Source organism: Pongo pygmaeus, chromosome 5 (assembly GCF_028885625.2).
Source record: "Pongo pygmaeus isolate AG05252 chromosome 5, NHGRI_mPonPyg2-v2.0_pri, whole genome shotgun sequence".
Classification (NCBI taxonomy): Eukaryota; Metazoa; Chordata; class Mammalia; order Primates; family Hominidae; genus Pongo; species Pongo pygmaeus.
This window is the reverse complement of record NC_072378.2, coordinates 38,295,341-38,316,775: the sequence shown is the minus strand read 5'-3', so window position 1 is coordinate 38,316,775 and position 21,435 is coordinate 38,295,341. Positions and strand designations below refer to the sequence as shown.

Below are 21,435 nucleotides of genomic sequence, written 5' to 3'. Positions count from 1 at the left end.
GCGCAGAGAGCAAGGTTAATGAGCTAAAAGTCATACGAACAAGAACAAGATGTTAAGAAATGAAGTTCTCACCACCAAAACAGAAAATGTGTTAGACAAAAACACTCCCCCCACCACATATGCACACCTTTTCCTAAATTAGCTACTCTGTGAAGCTTTCAGCACTGTTTCTCTGATTATGAGGGGATCTAGAGGCAAACTACAACTGAGCTAAAAGAAAAGAGCAGAAGAAAAGAGAATACTCCTACACACAAATGCAAAACAATGTTACTGTTACATCCTCACAGTACAATCCCGACTAATCTATTTAGCCTTGGTTTTCACAGTACAATCCCATCTAAGTCTACTATTTTCATTCCTAATAACATCAAATAGTGGAGATTAGATCCAAGTCTAAACTTCCAAAGATCAAATCTCAGTTCTTTAAAATTTATTTAATCTTGGGAACATGAGTTAACCCATTTGAGTCAGTTTCCTTATCTGTAAAATGGAGCTATAAAATCACCAACATTTTAAGAATCAAATGTGATAATATTGTATTAAAGGACTTCATAATATAAAAGGGCTGCAGCAATCTTAGTTACAATTGCAATTATTTCATTTCAGGATTTTACTGCCTTTAAAAACAACAAACAAACAAACAAACAAAAACCATGTAATTGTCTATGCTTTTCCTCTCTTTGTTCACAAAAACTAATTCTTGTTCCACTACTAAAGTATCTGTCTTTCAGCATTCTCCATTTAAGATTATATGCCATTTTTCTTTTTCTTCAAACCGGAAGTCTTAAGGTATTTTTTCTTCTCTCTCCCCAATATTTAGCATAAAAGTAAATTAAGAAATGTAAAACAATCTTTGATAATAGTTAAAATTGTCACTCTCTCTTTCTTGCTCCCGCTTTTGCCACGTGATATGCAAGTTCTTGCTTGGCCTTCTACCATCACTGGGAACTTCCAGAGACCTCCCCAGAAGCAGATGCCAGTACTATGCTTCCTGAATAGCCTGCAGAACTGTGAGCCAATCAAACTTCTTTTCTTTATAAATTAAAAAAAAAAATAGTTAAGACTGTTAACACATAGTTAGATCTACTTTACACTGCACGAACCAGCTAAGCACTGAGGCTTTTAAATGGTATAAAATTTTATAGCATGAAAGATGATATTTTAGTCATACATTAATGGCCCAAAAATAATGTCCAATCTTTTTACTTATCACTCCTACTGTGGACTAAGAATTAAGTAAGGGGGTATTATATCCAGGAAAAATGTCAAAAAGCAACCTCATCATAATCTTCTAATTCACACACAAAGGCAACAGCCAGAACAAGAATTACGCTAAGTATCTGAAACTTGGTGGAGCCAAAGCCTCTGAAGCACAAAATAGTCCCGTGCTTTTCTGAGTCTATCTGAAAGTTATCCATATTCCTGACAAGTCTGAAAGGGAGCCCATAAACCTAAGCCTGGTCATTCTGATACAGTAGCCTGCATTAGTCTACTGAGGATATGAAACATAGGGGATTAGCAATTAACTTCCCCCACTGCCCGCCTCCCCACCCCGAGACAGAGTCTTGCTCTGTCGCCCAGGCTGGAGTGCAGTGGAACAATCTCAGCTCACTGCAACCTCCACCTCCCGGGTTTAAGTGATTCTCCTGCCTCAGTTTCCGGAGTAGCTAGGATTACGGGCGTGCACCGCCACTCCCAGCTAATTTTTGTATTTTTAGTAGAGACGGGGTTTCACCAAGTTGGCCAGGCTGGTCTCAAACTCCTGACCTCGTGACCCGCCCGCCTCAGCCTCCTGAAGTGTTGGGATTACAGGTGTGAGCCACCGTTCCTGGCCTTAACTCTTATACTACTTTTCATGTCACAGAGGGTCGTCTAATTGCATGAAAAGAGGCCAACTATATCCGACCCAAACAGTTCTCTAAACTAGAAGTCTCCAAGCTTTGATAAAGGTGTACCATCAGTATAAAATCTGAGTGCACATCTCTTCCATTTCTGTTTTAAAAGTAGTTACATATTCCTGTAGTGGATTGAATGATGCACCCTGTCCCTGTCCCCACTTCCCAAAATATGTCCACCCAGAACCTGTGAATGTGATAATTTTGGGGAAAAAAGCTTCTGCAGATGTAATTAAGTTAAGGATTTCCAGATGAGATAATCCGGGATAAGACTGAGCCAATTGCACTTGTCCTTAGAGGACAGAGAAGAGGGAAAGACAGAGACTCACAGGTGAGAAGGCCATGTGGATGAAGCAGAGACTAGAGTGATATGTCTATGAGCAAAGGAATGCCAAGAACTACTGACAAGCCAGAAACAAGCAGCAGCATGGAATGAATTCTCCCTCAAAGGTTCTAGAGGAAACCAACCCTGCCATTACCTTGGTTTCAGACTTCTGGCCTCCAGAACTGTGAAAGAATAAACTTCTGTTGTTTTAAACCACCAAGTGTATGGCAATTTGTTGTGGCAACCCTAGGAAACTAATACAGATACTAATGAGATTATGTATACAGGACAAAAATAAACACAGGTAGGAATTCTAACATTTTCTCTCTATGCCACAATGGATAATCCTGTCTACCACAAAGAGACTACAGCTTTAGACCAACATAAGGGAAGAAATAAAGCCAAGTGACAGACTAAACTATCTTAAAAGACCTAGTAACTACTAAATTTCTTCCATTTTCCCATCATACTCTAACACATGGTCACAATTTTCCCACTTGAGGCCTGAAAGAAGCCACCTCTCAGCTATTTCACAGCACTGAGCACTCTGTTTCCCGTCAGAAATGCAACAATTATTTTTGACATAATTTCCATAACGTCATCATCATCATCTTTAACACACTACTTCATGTATCTTGACTAGCATAATAATTAACCACACAATTTAAGAATGCTTATTAGTAAGACATCAAACTGCTATAGACTAAGAGATCAGAAAAGGCTGCCACAGTCCAGCACTGCTAATCCGTTAAGGACCTGTTGCCCGAGTCTTGCTTGCATTTCAGAGTAAGGGAGGCTACACCATAAAGAACAGACTTTCCTACAGAAACATTCTTTTAACATAGTCAAGCAAGTGCTGAAAAAAAGAGCGAGAAAACACAGGATTGCAACTGTGGTATAAAAACGGCCACTGAAAACAAATGTCCCTCTACAGGGGACTAGATAAATAAATTAGGGCATATTATAATGAAGGTGACCAATTAATGTATCAAACAAATTGATACACTTACAATAGTACCAGTTTGGTACAAACAGGTACTATTAGTATTTTCACTGGCACAAAATGCACAAACGGAGATTGTTCTAGGTAAATCTAGACATTAATTATAATGGAATATTATAGTTAAAATGAACAAGAGCAATGTGTCAACATGATTAGTTTCTAAAAGCATTATTTAAAAGAATACAGGTTGTAGACTAGTACAAAATACCATTTAAACATTTTAAAAACAGAATCATAACAATATTTATATAAATGCCCATTCATAATAAAAAGTATAAATACAAGGATAAGAAGGAGAGTAGTTGTCTCTGAGATGGGAAGATGATGACTAGGGTAAAAGAAAACTGTGACATTTTAGTGCCCTTTTTAGTGTGATAAGAAAAAAGGCAAAACATTAACATTTGTTACTTCTGGGTGGGTTTGTGAATATTCTGAATGTCAGACACCCAACCATCCAACAGATACCTACCAACAGACACGTAATGGTTAAGAAGAGCCTGGTAAGTTGAGCTGTCCCCTTTTTACAAACACATGACCAAAATGTGTGTGTATGTTACACTTGAGAAATCCCTCTTGGGCGTTTGGCTTAGAAGAAATCAAAGAGTATACAAAAGTGATCAAGTCAAAAAGATTACAAAAACAGAAATAGTCTATTCAAACACTTCGTCTTAAGAGCAGCGGTTACTTTTTTTGCTTTTTTTTTTTTTTTTTGAGACGTTGTCTCGCTCTGTCACTAGGCTGGAGTGCAGTGGCGCGATCTCAGCTCACTGCAACCTCCGACTCCCTGGTTCAAGCAATTCTCCTGCCTCAGCCTCCCAAGTAGCTGGGATTACAAGCACATGCCACCACGTCCGGCTAATTTTTGTATTTTTAGTAGAGACGGGGTTTCACCATGTTGGCCAGGATGGTCTCGATCTCCTGACCTCATGATCCGCCTGCCTCAGCCTCCCAAAGTGTTAGGATTACAGGCATGAGCGGCCGTGCCTGGCCAACAGTTGCTTTCTTCTGGGAAAAGGTGAATTCAAAAAATCAAGGTATGACAAGCTTACAAATTCCACTATCCTGCAAAATTTTTTGTATTGAAATTGGTAATTTGTTTCTACATTGTTTGTGCAGAGTTCCTACATTTCTAAAAGGAAAATATATAAGAGCTTAAAATTTGTCAGACTCACTCTGTTCCTCTTACTGTAAAGCCTCAAAATTCAGCTGTAACCTACAACTCTTTGCTTTTCAAAAGTGACTAGAATCAGACCACTTTTACTCTGGTATTCTAACAGGAAATGGAAGCAGGAAAGAGATTACTATGTAACTGCAACCACTAAGTTGCAAGTTCATGAGGAAATATTTTAATTTACTTGGTATGAAATGGGAATTTGTTATCCTCTTCTGGAACTATCATGAAACTCAAGTCACTTTCAAGAAGAATGTTAGCATTTTGGTTTATCTACCATTTCACCCTGCGCCCAGCATTGTTATATCACTCACCTTAGATGTCAACATTTAGATTCCCAATGCTGCAGGCTATAGCTAATTTTATTTTGCTCATTCCAGAAAGAAACAAACCACTTCTAGATTGTATAAATTCACTTCACTTTTTAAACATTTGTAATCTGTGCAATTACATTAATACTTAAATCTGAAAACACAGACAAAATTAAAATTTGAAGCTCCCCAATTACTCTTACTCTGAGACTACCACAATTAAATTTTTCATGTGTCATCTCCCAGCTTTATCTCATGCAACTATACACTTGTACATCATATGTGAACCACATGATAGCAAATTTCTTAAAAGTTAGTCTTAAATGAAACAGTATGTTTAAATATACTATGTCTACGGTTTATTAAAAATTAAGTATGCACACATTTAAAAGTCCACCAACCAAGTGGTATTTTGTACACTGTGGAACATATATTAAGTTTGCCTTTTGATAAGCATCTGTCATCAGTGCTACTCCAACAACCTTCCATTCCTTAAACATATCTTCTGACTCACTGCCTTATAAAGTATACAATGATCACTAGGTTATAGCTACTTTCTAGTCACCATACTCCTCTCTTCTCCCAAAACTAGTATTTCCAAGGGTTTGTGGGGGATAGAGATGGTGTCACATTAGTAGAGGAGTTACTTCAGTCAGTTCTTTTAAAATGTCTGCCTTCCCCACTTGTTATCATCCTCTTTGATGCTTCTGCCATCCACACTTCTATTTAGGAGGTCAGCAAAACCATTCTGTGAAAAGCACTGCTTTAATGATAGCTGGCCTTCAATATGCTAGAACAAGAGGTCATCATGAATTAGGTACTAACTATTCCTAAATATTAAACACTGGTCAACTAAAATGCACAAATTCATGAATTGGATTTGCACTCAAACAAAAAAAAAATACCATAGGCAGTATCATTTCTACCTTTGTAAGAGGCAGGAATATTCATTAGACTCTATGCTTGACTTTTCATATGTATTTTAACACTGTAGTAGGCTATCGGATCTAGTTTAAGCTTCATTTCTAAACTACTCGACAGCTCAGAACTGACAAAGATCACAAGAAATCAACTATTAACCTCTTGCCTGAAGACACAAATGAAATATTCCCTATTTTACAAAGCAAATTAGATTCCAAGATTTTCCAAAGCCACACTCCTGCAATTCACTGGGTTTCAAACTTAAAATCATAATAGTAACATACACATATTTACATTATAACCCATTACACATTATTTTCAATTAACTCAATGTAAGTCAAAGGTTTCACAAAATAACTTTACTATGTGCAATACACTGATATTTTCTATTCTACTCAGAATTCTTTAAATACTAATCACGACCCATTAAATTGTCTACCCACTAATGAGTGACAATACCCAGTCCGAAAAACTGCATTAGGAGGTAGTATTTCAACCAATAAATGTTAATTTGCCATAACTATGTCATAAAATTTTCTTGCTTTCTATATTCATTTACTTATTTAAGTAAAATCATATATAAAACAATATAAAAATATTTAATGAAAGGATAGTATGACAGGTAGAATATTATCAAGGGGGTAAGAAAAGCCAAAATTAGGCCAAAAGAGATCCTCAGACCAGCTCTGATAATTGGAAAGATTTGTGGCAAAATCAATTGATAACTCGTGTCCCAGGGTGCTTACATACCATCCTTTTCAATAGTTTAGAAAGTCTCCACAACTTCAAAATGCAAAGCTGTTAAGCAATACCTTTCTTTAGCAATAATATAAAAATAATCAACACTCTTGACGGGGAAGAATTATATATCAACTCAAAGGTGGGAGAATCCTTATGCAAACTCCAGGAATTTCAGGCTTCTCTACTTACACAACAGTCTTAGACTTGAAAGATATACATCCACATTTACAAACAAATGTACTGAATTGTAATTTGAGAAAAGAAAATACAGAATATGTGAAAGGGGGATTGACGGGGAAGGTAGAAAAATAACAAATAGGAATTCTTACAGGAATAGAGAGAATATAGTATGGTAAGATTAACTCTTGCTTTTTTTTTTTTGTTTTTTGAGAGAGAGAATCTCACTCTGTTGCCCAGGCTGGAGTGCAGTGGCACAATCTCGGCTCACTGCAACCTCCACCCACCGGGTTCAAGTGATTCTCCTGCCTCAGTCTCCCGAGTAGCTGGGACTACAGGCATGCACCACTACACCCGGCTAATTTTTTTGTGTTTTTAGTAGAGACAGGGTTTCACCATGTTGGTTAGGCTAGTCTCGAACTCCTGACCTCAAATGATCCACCCACCTGGGGCCTCTCAAAGTCCTGGGATTACAGGTGTGAGCCACCGTGCCTGGCCTTTTTTTTTAAATAGACTAAATGACCTCAGATAAAGAGAATCTAGATGAGCAATTTAAGTCCATTTTACCTCAAATCCTAAAACTTGAGTCAATCACTTCCTGATGCTTCCCCAGAATACTTACTGTAAGTGTCCTAGTTATCCTGGCATAGAAAATATTGGATGATAAAGGTTTCTAGGTCAAGGCCCTTCTCTTAAGACTGAGAAAGAAGCATAAATGTCTCTGTGAAGAAAAGTCCTTTGGAATTGCTTGAACCCGGGAGGCAGAGGCTGCAGTGAGCTGAGATCGCACCACTGCACTCCAGCCTGGGCTACAGAGCCAGATTCCGTCTAAAAAAAAAAAAAGGCCGGGTGCAGTGGCTTACGCCTGTAATCCTAGCACTTTGGGAGGCCAAGGTGGGTGGATCACCTGAGCTCAGGAGTTCAAGGCCACTGTGACCAACATGGAGAAACTCTGTCTCTACTAAAAACACAAAAATTAGCCAGGCGTGGTGGCACATGCCTGTAATCCCAGCTACTCGGGAGGCTGAGGCAGGACAATCACTTGAACCCGGCAGGCGGAGGTTGCGGTAAGCAGAGATCGCGCCATTGCACTCCAGCCTGGGCAACAAGGGCGAAACTCCGTCTCAAAAAAAAAAAAAAACGAGAGAGAGAGATCCTTTAAACAGTCTTAAATGATTTTAGCCTTTAAAGGTAAGAGAGGCCAAATCAGGGTTAACGATAAGACAGTTGTCAAAAAGTTTAAAAAACAAACAAAGAAAAAAAACCTCTCTCATTTCAAAGACAGGAATTTTGGTTGAGCTTTAGCAAACCCAGCCCAGCCAGGTTGGGCCCTCTTCTACATACATGCAAAGGTCTGATACAAACATTTCTCATTCTAACAATACACAGAAGCATTATTATTTGGTATATAGTTTACCAGCAACTAACATTTCAATGGCTTTTAGCAACTCTCACTCTGCATATACTCATTTCTCCTTTCTTATTCCTTTCCTCTAAATTCAAACAACCCAAGAATATTTTATAAAGGAGAAATAGCTTAAGTAATGATGGTTATTGGGGCAGGAGTGTGCTCACCACTTAGCAGAATATTTCACCAGCAGCAAAACAGTTCTCCAAGTAAACACGCACACCCCTAGTTCCTAACCTACAACGTATTCTCTCGGTAAGATTTTAAAGATGTTTTTCCCATTTCATTCAATTTTATGTAAACAAGTTATAACAAACTAATTTTGTCACCACATAGATTTTGAAAAGAAAAATTTTAAGCTAGTGGCAAACAATAACTATTTAAAAAGTGATTTTTCCATCTTTTAAAGTATACTGTACATTTTACAATATACTTTAAAAAGAGTCTTTTAAGATCACAGTGGCTTTGGCCAAAGTAATCTTTATGTTGTCTTGTAAAACTCATGGCTCTTCTGTAATACTGCATTCACTATACTCTCCTTATGTTCATACTGAGATGACATCCAAAAATGTATTTTTAAAGTTCAATGATCTCTTTTCTTTTGAATTTTTAAAGGTACACAAAATTCTGTTTCAGCAGGCAGGATATCAACTAGTCATGCCACGCAAATGCAACTGGAGAAAGCAGTAGTGTGTAGGTAAAAAATATAGAGAGAAGCGAATATTTTCTTTAGATACTTGAAAATGTCCTCCTAATATTTTTATAAAAGCAAAAGTTGCAAGGCTGTATAAAATGTAAATAGACACAGATCACGAGACAGATAATTATAAACACAGACAGTAAAACTGTAACAAGTCCAAAGAAACACAAAGACCATGGCTGAACTCTAGCTTCATAGTTAAATTTTTTTAACTTTGTATTCATTTAGGGCACAAGACAGTTCCTTATGCGTATTTGATGTGAACCACCTTATTATTCAAAGGTGTCTGGCCTTCTCCCAAAACCATGCTTTACTAAATTACAATGGGGTCTCCATTTGGGGACAAATATACAATCTAATACAGGTTGAGTACCCCTAATTCAAAATGCTTGAGACCAGAAGTGTTGGGATTTGTTTTTCTCAGATTTTGGAACATTTGCACTTTGGAGCATTTCAGATTTGGGATTTGGGGTTCTCAACCTGTATACATTTTGTCTCACTGCTACTTTCGTCTTCACTATAAAGTTAACCTTTCATCAGTGAGGAAGCATTTCTTCATATCTGTAATTGTAGATACATAAGGTAAGAAGCAGAATACTGTCCCTTTTTTTTTTTTTTGAAACGGAGTCTCGCTCTGGCTGGAGTGCAGTGGCGTGATCTCGGCTCACTGCAAACTCCACCTCCTGGGTTCAAGCGATTCTCCTGCCTCAGCCTCCCGAGTAGCTGGGATTACAGGCACGGGCCACCACACCCAGCTAATTTTTGTGTTTTTAGTAGAGACGGGGTTTCGCCATGTTGGCCAGGATGGTCTCGCTCTCCAGACCTCGTGATCCGCCCACCTAGGCCTCCCAAAGTGCTGGGATTATAGGCATGAGCCACTGCGCCCGTCCCAAATACAGTCCTTTAACATGGCACAAATACTGCTAAAAGCTGAATAAAAACCCACCAATTTCTTTTCTTTTAAAAACCTAAATATCTGACAAATTCCAAATTTTGAACCTATAAAAGCTGTCAGCTTCCCCAATTCTTTCCCACCTAACCCCTACTTTAGGCACAAATGTAAAGGTCTAAAGCTTACACCATGATTACTTCCTTGCCCAAATAGCATAATGAATAGATTAAAATTAACAACAACACAAAAATCTCTCCAATAAAAATCTAGCCAGTCTCCTCTGAGCCCTCTTCTGGACCGGCCTCAACCTGGACCTTTAAAAACTACGGACTCTCAAAACAAATGATTTGGTCCACTCCCTCCTTTCACATTAAAAGATTTACACACTAACATTTCTTTTTTTTGAGATGGAGTCTCACTTTGTCACCAGGATGGAGTGCAGTGGCGCAATCTCAGCTCACTGCACCTCTGCCTCCCAGGTTCAAGCAATTCTCCTGCCTCAGCTTCCTGAGCAGCTGGGACTACAGGTGCACACCACCACGTGCAGCTAATTTTAAACACTAACATTTCTAACAGCTCAAGGTTACCTCCCTAGGATGACCCTAGCCTCTCTTAAAGTGTCTGCCTCTTAAAGCTCAAGGCTGCCAAAGAATCTACTGTTTGTTCTAGCCAGCATCTGAAGATAGGCCCTAACTATCCTCTCAGATCATTTACTAAAAAGGGCTTACAACTGTGAATCCTTCCTCTGTCCCTTTGAGCCGTACTCCTACAACTCAGGAGTGTCTTTCTCAAGGACCTGAAAGCCATTCCTTTAAAAATGTAACAATCAGGAAAAATAGGGTATCTATTCCCCAGTCACAGTGCCAGCTAACAGGCACAGCTGGCCTAATCACCATATTTTACCCATCTTTTTAAATTCTTCACTTCTTTGAGTCTACAGATCCCGTTTATCCACCCTGCCAAGTCCCCTGCCATTCTCCCTTTAAAACTCCCAGTCATCTCTGTAATCAACATTGACTTCATTTCATACTGGACTCTCTTCCCTATTGCAAAAGTGTATTACTGACTAAAACCTGTCCTTAGAACTTTAGCTAGTACGCAGCTTTGTTTACCTTTGACAAAATGAATAAAGAAGGAAAGTTAAACATATCCTAATTAGTAAAGACTTATTTATATAGGATCGCTAGATAGAAAGTTTTTAAAAAAGTAAAAATAAAAAAAAAGACCTAAAAGTTTCAACTTCATGAAGGAGTCATAATTCTAGAAGTTAACCAATTACCTCTAGGGGCTAGAAAAGGACCTTGGCACATGTCAAGCCCAAGTCCTTCATTTTATAATGATGAATCTAAGGTCCAAAGAGATTACGTGACTTACCCGAGGTGATTTCAATGAGGGATCTGCAGGAGGCTTTTTGTTTTTATAGAGACAGGGTCTCACTATGTTGCCCAGGCTGGTCTCAAACTCCTGGCCTCAAGCAATCCTCCTGTCTCTGCCTCCCAAAGTGCTGGGATTATAGGCGTGAGCCACCATGGCAGCCTCTATGACGGATCTGATGATGGGCTAACTCAGCTTGATTCTCTTCCTGACTCCAACATGAAAATATTCTGTTACATTCTCATTATTATTAACCAATAATCATTCAAGTCAAGATGAGCAATGAGTATCTACTACCCTATTAAAACACACGCTTTTTTTTTACAGTTCTACTGTATACCAACAACAGTAAACCAAGGAAAGTTTGTTTGGTGCAAGTACATAGGAGATAGGATTTCATTCAAGGAAGACTGTTTCAATCGTCCTAGGCAAATATATGAAGCACCTTGGTAAGGTGAAATTGCTTTCTCACACAAGCTAAGAAAACAAAACCCCATGCATAAATCCTTTAGGGTCAAATGATTTAGTCTTAAAAACAACCAAAAAAAAAAAAGAAAAGAAAAATGAAAGTAAATTTAAAAACCCTTTTTCTGCACTTACCAGCAAAGCATTTGGAACAGAGATTCATAGTCTTGCTGGACCTGGGGTAAACAAAAAGAAAAGAAAGAAAGAAGAGCTAAAAACTCCATATCACTCTAATCAAAACATAAGATGTCAGAAATGTAGGCAAAGAACTTTCTGGTCAGGCAACTGAACTAATAAACTGATAAATTAATAACAAGTCCTTAGCTAGCCACCACTCCCCCCTCAACAAAATAAAAATTAAAAAAATATATATATAAACACTTGGTTTTTATTTTTAACCTGTAAATTAGCCAACGCTTGCTTTTATTTATTGAGTATATTAGCAGCTTATATAGCAGCAAGTTCAGAAACATTATAAAATGCCCAGAAGATGGTATGGGAGTCAATTTAAACCACATGATTACCACAATCCCTCTTTTCATACTGAAAAATATACGAAGTTATCACTATAAACAACAAAGACTTTGTAAACGGGTAAAACTTTCTCCTCATATACACAGTCATTTATCTCTATAACATTAGTTGAACTTTAATCTTTCCTATTTGAGATCCTAGTCACATTATGACCTTCTTGTTTAAAATTCTTTCCTCAGATACTCCAATCAAATTATTTTTCATGTCCTTTCATCCATTAATAATAGCTACAATTCACTGAATACTAACTTGGATGGGCATTTCGCATACATTATCTTTATTAATCGTCCCAACATCACTAAGATGGATATTACCATATTGTTTTGCTTCTAAAACACACTTAAAAAAAAAAATCACATTAGCATTTCTGTAACAAGGAAATACCTTAGAAATGGTTACAAGCGATGAATAATTTAACCCGTTTATGCCAGAGGTTGGAATTTTTTGAATTTTTGCAGTGAGACCAGGGCAATGACCTTGAGCAGGATATAAATAATTCCCGCATGCTTAGTGTTCCAATAATGGAACACTATGTTACCCCTTCCTCTGCCAAGGCATTATTCAACTTAGAAGGGGGTCTTAGAAATCAAAGACATACAGTCTCATCCCCATTACGTAGGTGGGCAGCCTGTTCTAGGTCACAAAGCTAGGAACTATACAAAAATATCTGACCTTGGGTGTAAGCTAACTCCAAAGGTCAACCCAACATCCTTTGTTCACAACACAGCACCTGACAGCACAGCACCCTAGGGAATACATGGTGGGTAATCAATAATGACTTTTCTGGCCAGGCGCGGTGGCTCACGCCTGTTATCCTAACACTACAGGAGGCTGAGGGGTGGGCGGAATGCCTGAGCTCAGGAGTTCAAGACTAGCCTGGGCAACATGACAAAACCTCATGTCTACTAAAAATAGAAAAAATTAGCTGGGAGAGGTGGCACACGTCTGTAGTCCCAGCTACTTGGGAGACTGAGACACAAGAATCGCTTGAACCCGGGAAGCAGAGGTTGCAGTGAGCCGAGATCACACCACTGCACTCCAGCCTGGGCGACAGAGCAAGACTCTGTCACCAAAAAATAATAATAATAAATAATAATGACTTTTCTGTTACATTCATCTCACTGCTGCTTCCCTTCCTGATCTTCTCCCAAGCGGACTCATTCTTATAGCTCTTCCTTCCAAAGACCTCCTGGAGTGCTCTATGTTAGGCAAGCTAACCTATTTAAAACTTCATTCCTCAGCAACTCCATTCCCAATATTTGAGCCTTTGACCAGAACCGTCCCTAAAAATAGAATAAGCCAACCTTCTTTTGCCCTCTTTACTATGTTTTACAATTAAAGCAAGCCTCCCTCAGGAAGTATTCTCTGATGCTGATTGTTTGCCCCATGTGCTGGAACCAAAGACCTAACAGCAATTGTCACAAGATGGGGGAAAGAGGGTCATTATTTCTTTCCCAAAAAAGATGCCGTCAACAAGTAGATATTCCTTTAGAATACTGCTTAATATAAACACAACAGCAATGAGGAAAATTAAATATCAATAAGTGAATAAGATGAGTAAGTAAAGAGATGTGTTAATGGTAGCATCTAACATTTATTACATGCCTATAATGTGGCAGGCACAATACCAGATTACCTTCAACCCCATTTTACCACTGAGGAAACAAAGAGGTCCCAAGAGGGTATGTAACTTGCCGAAGATTACAGAACTAGTAAGTGAATTAATCTGGTCTAACTCCAACACCTGTATTCCATTCATCATGCCAAACTTCGGCCTCTGCCCCAATATAGAAGCTGAGGGGCATCTACCAGTCCAGAACCAGCACTCTGGTGGTTTGTGAGAATGTCTATGGAAATCAAGTCAGCTCCCTGAGAAAGTAAAGCTTCTCCTCTGGAAGAAGCACAACTTCTGCTCTCCCTGACCCTCCAGGCATATAGGAAAACAACACAAGATTCCCAGTCATTTCAGTTCCAATGCAAGGAAGAAGTGAGAATGAAGAAAATCCTACATGCCTGTTTTAACTAACTGAACTTGAACTAGAGGCGCCTCGCCATCCTAAAGAGATGACTAGTATAGAAGCAGTATACACACATCTGTGGTTTGCAGAACATTCTCTATTGCCAGAATATTGGGATTGTCCCCTCCCCTCTCATCTCCACTCAACTTCTCTGAAGGGGCCAGAATCCCCTGCCAGAGAAGCAGGCGCCCTTCTGATGTGGTCACTATCTCTTGTCCACGCAATGCCACAAAAAGCCAGATATAACTCATATAACCTCTGCTACTCCCAACTGTCCAGCAGGAATCACGGAAAGCCTTCAGAGAATAACTTGGCAATAAGTGTGCCAGTTTTAACATCTGAGTTTCAGAAACCTGGTCAAAAAAAATGGCAAAATGGCCTTTTTCTCAGAGTCCCTTGATCTCTGTTCAGATAGTTTATGTATTTAAAATGCCTACCATACCTATGTATTACCTAAATGACATCCATTCCACATTCTGGATAGAAATTTTTCAGCAACATGGTTGTCAATCAGGTTATAAAAGAAATAATATAACTACTGATATTACTCAAAACAGAGATGTTTTAAATCTAAAATAAACCAGATTTTGGCTACTGAAATAATGGTCATTTCTAAACAATGCCAGCTTGGATCACATGGGTCAAGAACACTGATCCAAAAGAACTGGCACAGACTTCTGGGAAATTTGATCCTTTCTCACGTTGAACATGGGAAACTTGAAGCTAATCACAGGCATACAACTACTCACTACCTAACAAAAAGCAGTGTAATCAACTTGCATGGTCTTCAACTAGTACACAACTTATGAAATTATTTTTTAAAGCATTCTCCCAATGTAGTAATTATTTCAAGGACCCTGAAACAATCAGGTAAAAGGTTACTGATGAACAAGATCCCACATGGTTTCAAAGTTTCATCCTACAAATTACTTAATACAAAGAGAAAGTCACTCCTTTAGAATCTGGCATTCAATACCTCTAAGCAAGTGATCAAACTTTTCTACACAAGGGGGGACTTGACACTATCTTCACACTAATGGCAATGTGTATTTACATTTTACATTAAAATAAAGCATTTAAGGTATTTTTAGATTCGTGCTATAACTCACTTTTTCACTTAATCACTGGTGTGCTAAAATGTACACAACTTCACCTTAATATTAAGAATCCTTGTCAAAATGTTTAACCTAAAACAAATCATTAAAAAACAATGAGACAGATCTAAAATGTGGAAGGCCTGTATTCTTCCAAACCTCACTGACAGGACAAACAAAAAGAAGGGGAACCGTTCTAGATTAAGACAGACTAAGAGAAATATCAAACCAACTGCGATTCATAAATCATTTGGGGATGTTACATTAGAAAGGGCGGGGTGGGAACTATAGAAGACATTTTTGGGACAAGTTTCAATATGGACTATAAAGTAGTTGACATGAGATTACTGCTAATTTTCTTAAGTGTGATAAAATCGTGGTTATGTATGTGAATGTCCTCATTCTTAGAAAATTCATGCTGAAATACATAAGAGATAAAGTATAATATCTACAAATGGTTCTGGAAAAGGTATATTTATAGAAAAAGGCAAAGAACAGTAGGCAAATGTTAATAGTGAATCTAGGTGAAGAGTAAATAGGTGTTTGTTATACTACTTACTTCAATCTTTCTGTGGGGTTTAAATTTTTCAAAATAAAAAGGTGAAAGAGGATGTCCTCACAAAGACTTGTATTTGAATGTTCATTATGCATAATAGCCAAAAACTAGAAATGATCCAAATCCCCATCAACTAGTGAATGAATAAATACAATGTGGTATTATCCATAGAATGAACTACTACTCAGTAATAAAAAAAGAACTACAGATACACGCTACAACACAGATGAACCACAAAAATATGTTCAGTGAGAGAAGTTAGTCACAAAAGACTATACATTATGATTCCATTTATGTGAAATACTCAGAAAAGGCAAATCAAGAGTAACAGAAAGCATCAGTGTTCACCAGGGGGTGCGAACAGAAAATGACTTCCAAAAGGCCTGAGGAAAACTTTTCAGAATGACAGAAATGTTATAATATTGCATTGTGTTAACTGTGGTACAATGCTGTAAGTTTACTAAAAATCACTGAACTACATACAGTTAGAATGGGTGTATTTTATGGTATGTAAATTACACCTCAGTAAAGCTGTCAACAAAAAAGTTGGGAGAGGAATATTCTATGATCTGAAAAAAAATCAATGATATTTTGGAAAGGAATAAATCTGATAATTTGTTAGTGCAGACAGAGAGTCAGTGCAAGCATGGAATCAGGCATCAGGCTAAGCTATAAAATTAAAACAGTTTCATTTCTACCAAAAAAAAATACATTAAAAGGAAGCATCCAATAAAAGTTTACTTAAAAAGTAATGAAGTCCAGTCCTTTATTTTATATTCCAAAATAAATTTTTATATTACCAAGTATATATTTCCAAATAAGCCCCCTAGAGAAGAATACATAAATTAATTTCATAATCAAAAGACTGCTTTCAACAACAAAAAGACAACCCAATTAAACAGTGGGCAAAGGACTTGAACAGCCATTTCTTCAAAGAAGATATACGAATGGTCAAAAATCACAGGTAAAGATGCTGTCATTAGCCATCAGCAAAATGCAAATCAAAACGACAATAAGATACACTAGGATGGCTATAAAACTTAATTAAAAAAAAAAAAAGAGAAAGTAAGTGTTGGCCAGTATGTGGAGAAACTGGAACCCTCATACATTGCTAATGGAGTGTAAAATGGTGCAGCCACTGTGGAAAACAGTTTGGACATCCTCAGTAAGTTAAACATTGAATTACCACAAGACCTAGCAATTCCACACCCACGTGTATACCCCAAAAAGTGAAAATAGGTGTTCAAACAAAAACTTATACATGCATGTTCATGGCAGCTCCACTCACACAGCCAAAAGGTGGAAGGGACCTAAATGTCTATCAACTGATTAATGGATAAACAAGGCTGTTATATCCATACAATGGAATGTTATTCAGTCATTTTAAAAATATGGAAATTATGCAGTAAGATACACACAACAACACGGATAAACCCTGAAAACATTATACAGTGAAAAGTCATTTTTTATTATTTCACTCATATGAAAGAGACTGAATAAACAAATCCATAAAGACAAAAAATAGATTAGTGGTTGCAAGTGGATACAGAGAAAAGAATAGGAAGTGGCTCCTCAATGGGTACAGGTTTCCTTTTGGGGTAATAAGAATGTTCTCAAACTAGACAGTGATGACTGCACAACACTGACTGTACTAAACACCACTGAATGGTTTACTTAAAAATGGTTAAAATGGTTTAAAATGGTGTATTGTGTAAGTATTATACCATAATTTAAAAATAAAACTCTGCCTGTGGGTGTACAACATTTTTAACTTGAACTTAATTACTATAACTTTTTCTACCTCTTTTGGCTTTTATGTATACCATAGATCATATTATAGGTATGTCAAAATATTAAACATTTACTGAACACTTGCTACATTGCTACAAACAAGATGCATGCTAGCAACTTTTTTTGAATTTCAGTTAATCCTAAAAAAAACTATAAGGTAGGTAGGTATTATCATCCCCATCTTATGCTTAAGAAACCATAGCTAAGAGAAATGAGGCAACATAACTAATAAGTGGTACACCCTAACCCTAACATTTTTAAGATTAACTCAAATATAAAAGGGAATAAGCTAAATGATTTCTAAGGTAACTTCCAGCAATACAACTCTATGAATATGCCACATTTTAAAAATCACCTTCCACAATAGCTTTCCAGTGAAATATATGAACAGAATATATGAACAGAAAGTCAGCACTAGTCCTAAAAGATCTTTAGTATGACACATGTTAGCATTTCTTTCCTTCTACCAGTATAAGATACTAATTATTAATTACCTTACTGGTTACCATTTCCAGAGAACCCAAAAGGTCCAAGGTGATTGTCACCAAATTTCAAAGTAAATCACGAAAGGTGGGTAGCAGAGAAACTGACTGTATGTAAACACCTACAGAAAGGAAATTATTAAAAAATACAGATTCCTAGGCCCCACCCCAGGATCTAGTGAATGAAAATCGTTGGGTCAATGCCCAAGAATGCTTACATTTTCTTAAAAGTCCACGTGGGCAGCTCAGTTTGGGAATTGCCACAGGAAAGTAAAATTTATATTTTGTCAAACAGGACATACAAGCCCAGTCCAACTATACTGACTTTGGAGTACAAGAGTATAGGATTTATAATCTAGTTATGATGTCAGACCTTTTTACTGTACACTGACATTTCAAAGGACATGATTCTACCCAAAGATACTTGAATCTTTGCATTGATTCATTCATGATACTCAACATACCAAATTGTACTTATATTACCTTTAAGAAATCTTTTAGTGATCAATTCCAACTGCTCATACACATAAATGTATTATATGAAATACATACATGTACACACTAGAAGACTTACACAACATGTAGCAGGGTTCCTGACAATCTAACCCCAAATAGTTTTTAAACAAACAAACACAAGTAAATCCAACATTGACTGACATCCACATTATGTGCCAGGCACTGTTCTAGGTGCTGTGAATATAGCCAAGAATAAGACATATTCTCACAATACTTATTATTAGCAGGGGCATGAATCACTAAGCAGGCTACTATGGAAGTAATCACCCCTTTTCATCATTTTCCTTATTTTGCTTTTATAAGTGAACATTCTGCTTCATCCTTCCCTAGGTCATTATATAATTCTCGCTTTGTCCTATCAATCCCTTTAAATTCCAGTTTTCATTATACGTGGGGAAAATGTACAGCCAGGCAGCCTCTGTCACTATTTCAAAGCAACTGGAAAATCCCAGAATCCACATTTTCATTGGGCTGAGACTTTCCAATATGCCTAATAATGATACTTTATGACCTGAAGTTCCAATAAATTGGTAGTAAAAAAAACACTGATTTGCTTCAGTGGCACTGTAATTGGAATGGTGATTAAATGCATCATGTTAAATTTACCCTGGGCCTTTTCCAGTGTAGCAAATATAAAATGAGCTATCACCATCAGCAGAGCCTAAACCACTCCTTCCTTCTAAAATGGCACTTCTCCTGCATGTCAAAGGTGATATGATGGAAATTCGCCCATTAATAATCAGGTGGCATAACATGACAAACTGTATACACCCACATAGGCTTCCACAGGATGTACACTGCCCAACATGGTTTATTCTATTTAGCAACTTGGGACAACCTTATGTATGTCAGAGCAGCACATTTGCACCACTATAGTTAATGGTCTGTCAGCATTTCCATTATAAAGCAATTTTCAAAGGTTTATTGCTCAGCTGAAGAATCTGCTCTGAGCTGAAATTTGGCATTCCAGAAAACCAAAACTGTAGGCTATAGTTGTTTATTCCTTTTCAAGCAGGCCAAGTAGTTTGTTTCTTTTTAAAGAAAATCTGTCCCTTTATTTCAGAATTTCGTCATATAGCCCTTTGAGAATATCCACAGAACAAAAACCTCTCACCTCATAAAGGGACTATTGTTTAGAACAGCAGCTAGCAACTTACAAGGTACAGAGGATAGATTCCAACTTATTTATGGAAAACAATTTTTAAAAAGCAAGCACGTTTATGAATTGCACGTTTAAAATTTTCATCAGTCCTACCTTAGTTATGATTAAATTATTCACGCTATTAGAGCGCGTGCTCTGCCACTGATATTAAAATCAATGGATGACTTTGAAATTCTCAATTGTTAAACCTCCTTTATCTCTCCCACCCAAGAACCACAGACCACTGACCTATGGTCAATGTTACATACTCTCGCTATTCCATCTTACTCTACTAAACAGAATATGCACCGTAAGTAAAAGCTTGGTAGCAAGAAAGGTGATACAGTAGATAGGAGAAGCTTTGACAGTAATTTAGAAAATTCAGAAAATGGATGATTAGCCCCTGAATGATAAAGTTCCCAGAAAACCAATGTAGTAATCTAGATGACCAGTAAATTAGTGATAAACAATTTTATTCAATCTCTGGAAACTGTTCTACTAGTCTGAAAGCTTGCCAGAATATTTCATGTGTCAAAGAAGAAATCAAATATTCCTATATATTTTGTTGTTGACTCTAACTAGAAAGCTTAAATATTTATACCTTAAATTATAGGATTTTTCAATTATACAGGTAATTATAATTCTGATACAAGTCTACCCAATAAATAAAGAAGTTTTAACACAAAATTGGTTTTCTAAGCTTAAAAATTCTCATTATGTACCAATAAAGACTCTCGAAACTTTCAAGACTGGTGATCAAAGCAACTTTTTAAAAATGAATACTTTTTAGAGAAGTGTAAAGATCCATCCTAAATTACTGCACACAGCTTGATATGCTTTGCCAATTTTCCAGCTTTATGTTACTCTGAAATTATTACTATTTAAAATCATCTATGAAACTACTTCCAAACTAAGTAACAACATAGGGTAATGTTTGTAAAATGTTAAGTAAATGGGACATGGCCAGTGCAGTCGCTCATGCCTATATATAGTCCCAGCTACCTGGGAGGCTGAAGCAGGAGAATCACCTGAGCCCAAGAATTCAAGTCCAGCCTGGACAATATAGTGAGATATCATCTCTTTTAAAAAAAAAAAAAAAAGTAAAAGAAGCTTGCTGCTGCATCTCTATCTGAAAAGAAAAAGTCTACATTCAATTAAAATTACTTTTTTAAAAAAGGAAATGGGATCTAATTCATGATTACAGCTATTGGAAACAGACGTGGAAGCAACAGACAAGAACTAGAAGGGTCTAACACACCTGAAAAGATATGAACAACATTTTCTTTTATAATTTTTACTAATGTTATATTTGTTTTGTTTGTTTGTTGGTGGTGGTGGTGTTTTGAGACAGGGTCTCACTCTGCCACTCAGGCTAGAGTGCATGGCAGGCTAGAGTGCAGTGGTATCATCTCAGCTCACCACAGCCGCAGCCTCAACCTCTTGGGCTCAAGCAATCCTCCTGCCTCAGCCCCCCGAGTGCCTGGGACTACAGGGATGTGCCACTATGCCCAGCTAATTTTTGTATTAAAAATACAAAATACAATAATTTTGTATTTTTTGTTTCACCATGTTGCCCAGGCTGGTCTTGAACTCCTGGGCTCAAGCAATCCTCCTGGCTTGGCCTCCCAAAGTCCTGGGATTACAAGAGTAAGCCACTGTACCCGGCCATAATGCTATTATATTCATTTTATAACAAATATTTTATATTCAGATTCCAAATTAACCCCACCTTTACCCTTGGCAGGCAGTATTTATACTTTCCAAATATACAAATACAAACGCTGAATTTAAAAACAGAATTACCAGAGGACACTCAACAAACTAACAGAATATTTAAAATTAACCCTCAATAGCTACAAGTGTTGCATGTTAATTGGTTTTATATACAGCACCAGAGATCCAAGTAAGGAATTAAATTAC

The 21,435-nt window shown here is 37.3% G+C and overlaps 1 protein-coding gene across 2 annotated transcripts in view; it reads right to left on the bottom strand.

Annotated features, from left to right (window-relative positions):
• Positions 1 to 21,435, bottom strand: part of ZFAND3 (zinc finger AN1-type containing 3) — a 317,502-nt gene that overhangs the window by 214,024 nt on the left and 82,043 nt on the right. For both annotated transcript variants that reach the window (XM_054493096.2, XM_054493097.2), the window contains exon 2: positions 11,519 to 11,559. In XM_054493096.2, coding sequence (XP_054349071.1) covers positions 11,519 to 11,559 — 41 coding nt within the window. The remainder of the gene's footprint in view (positions 1 to 11,518; positions 11,560 to 21,435) is intronic.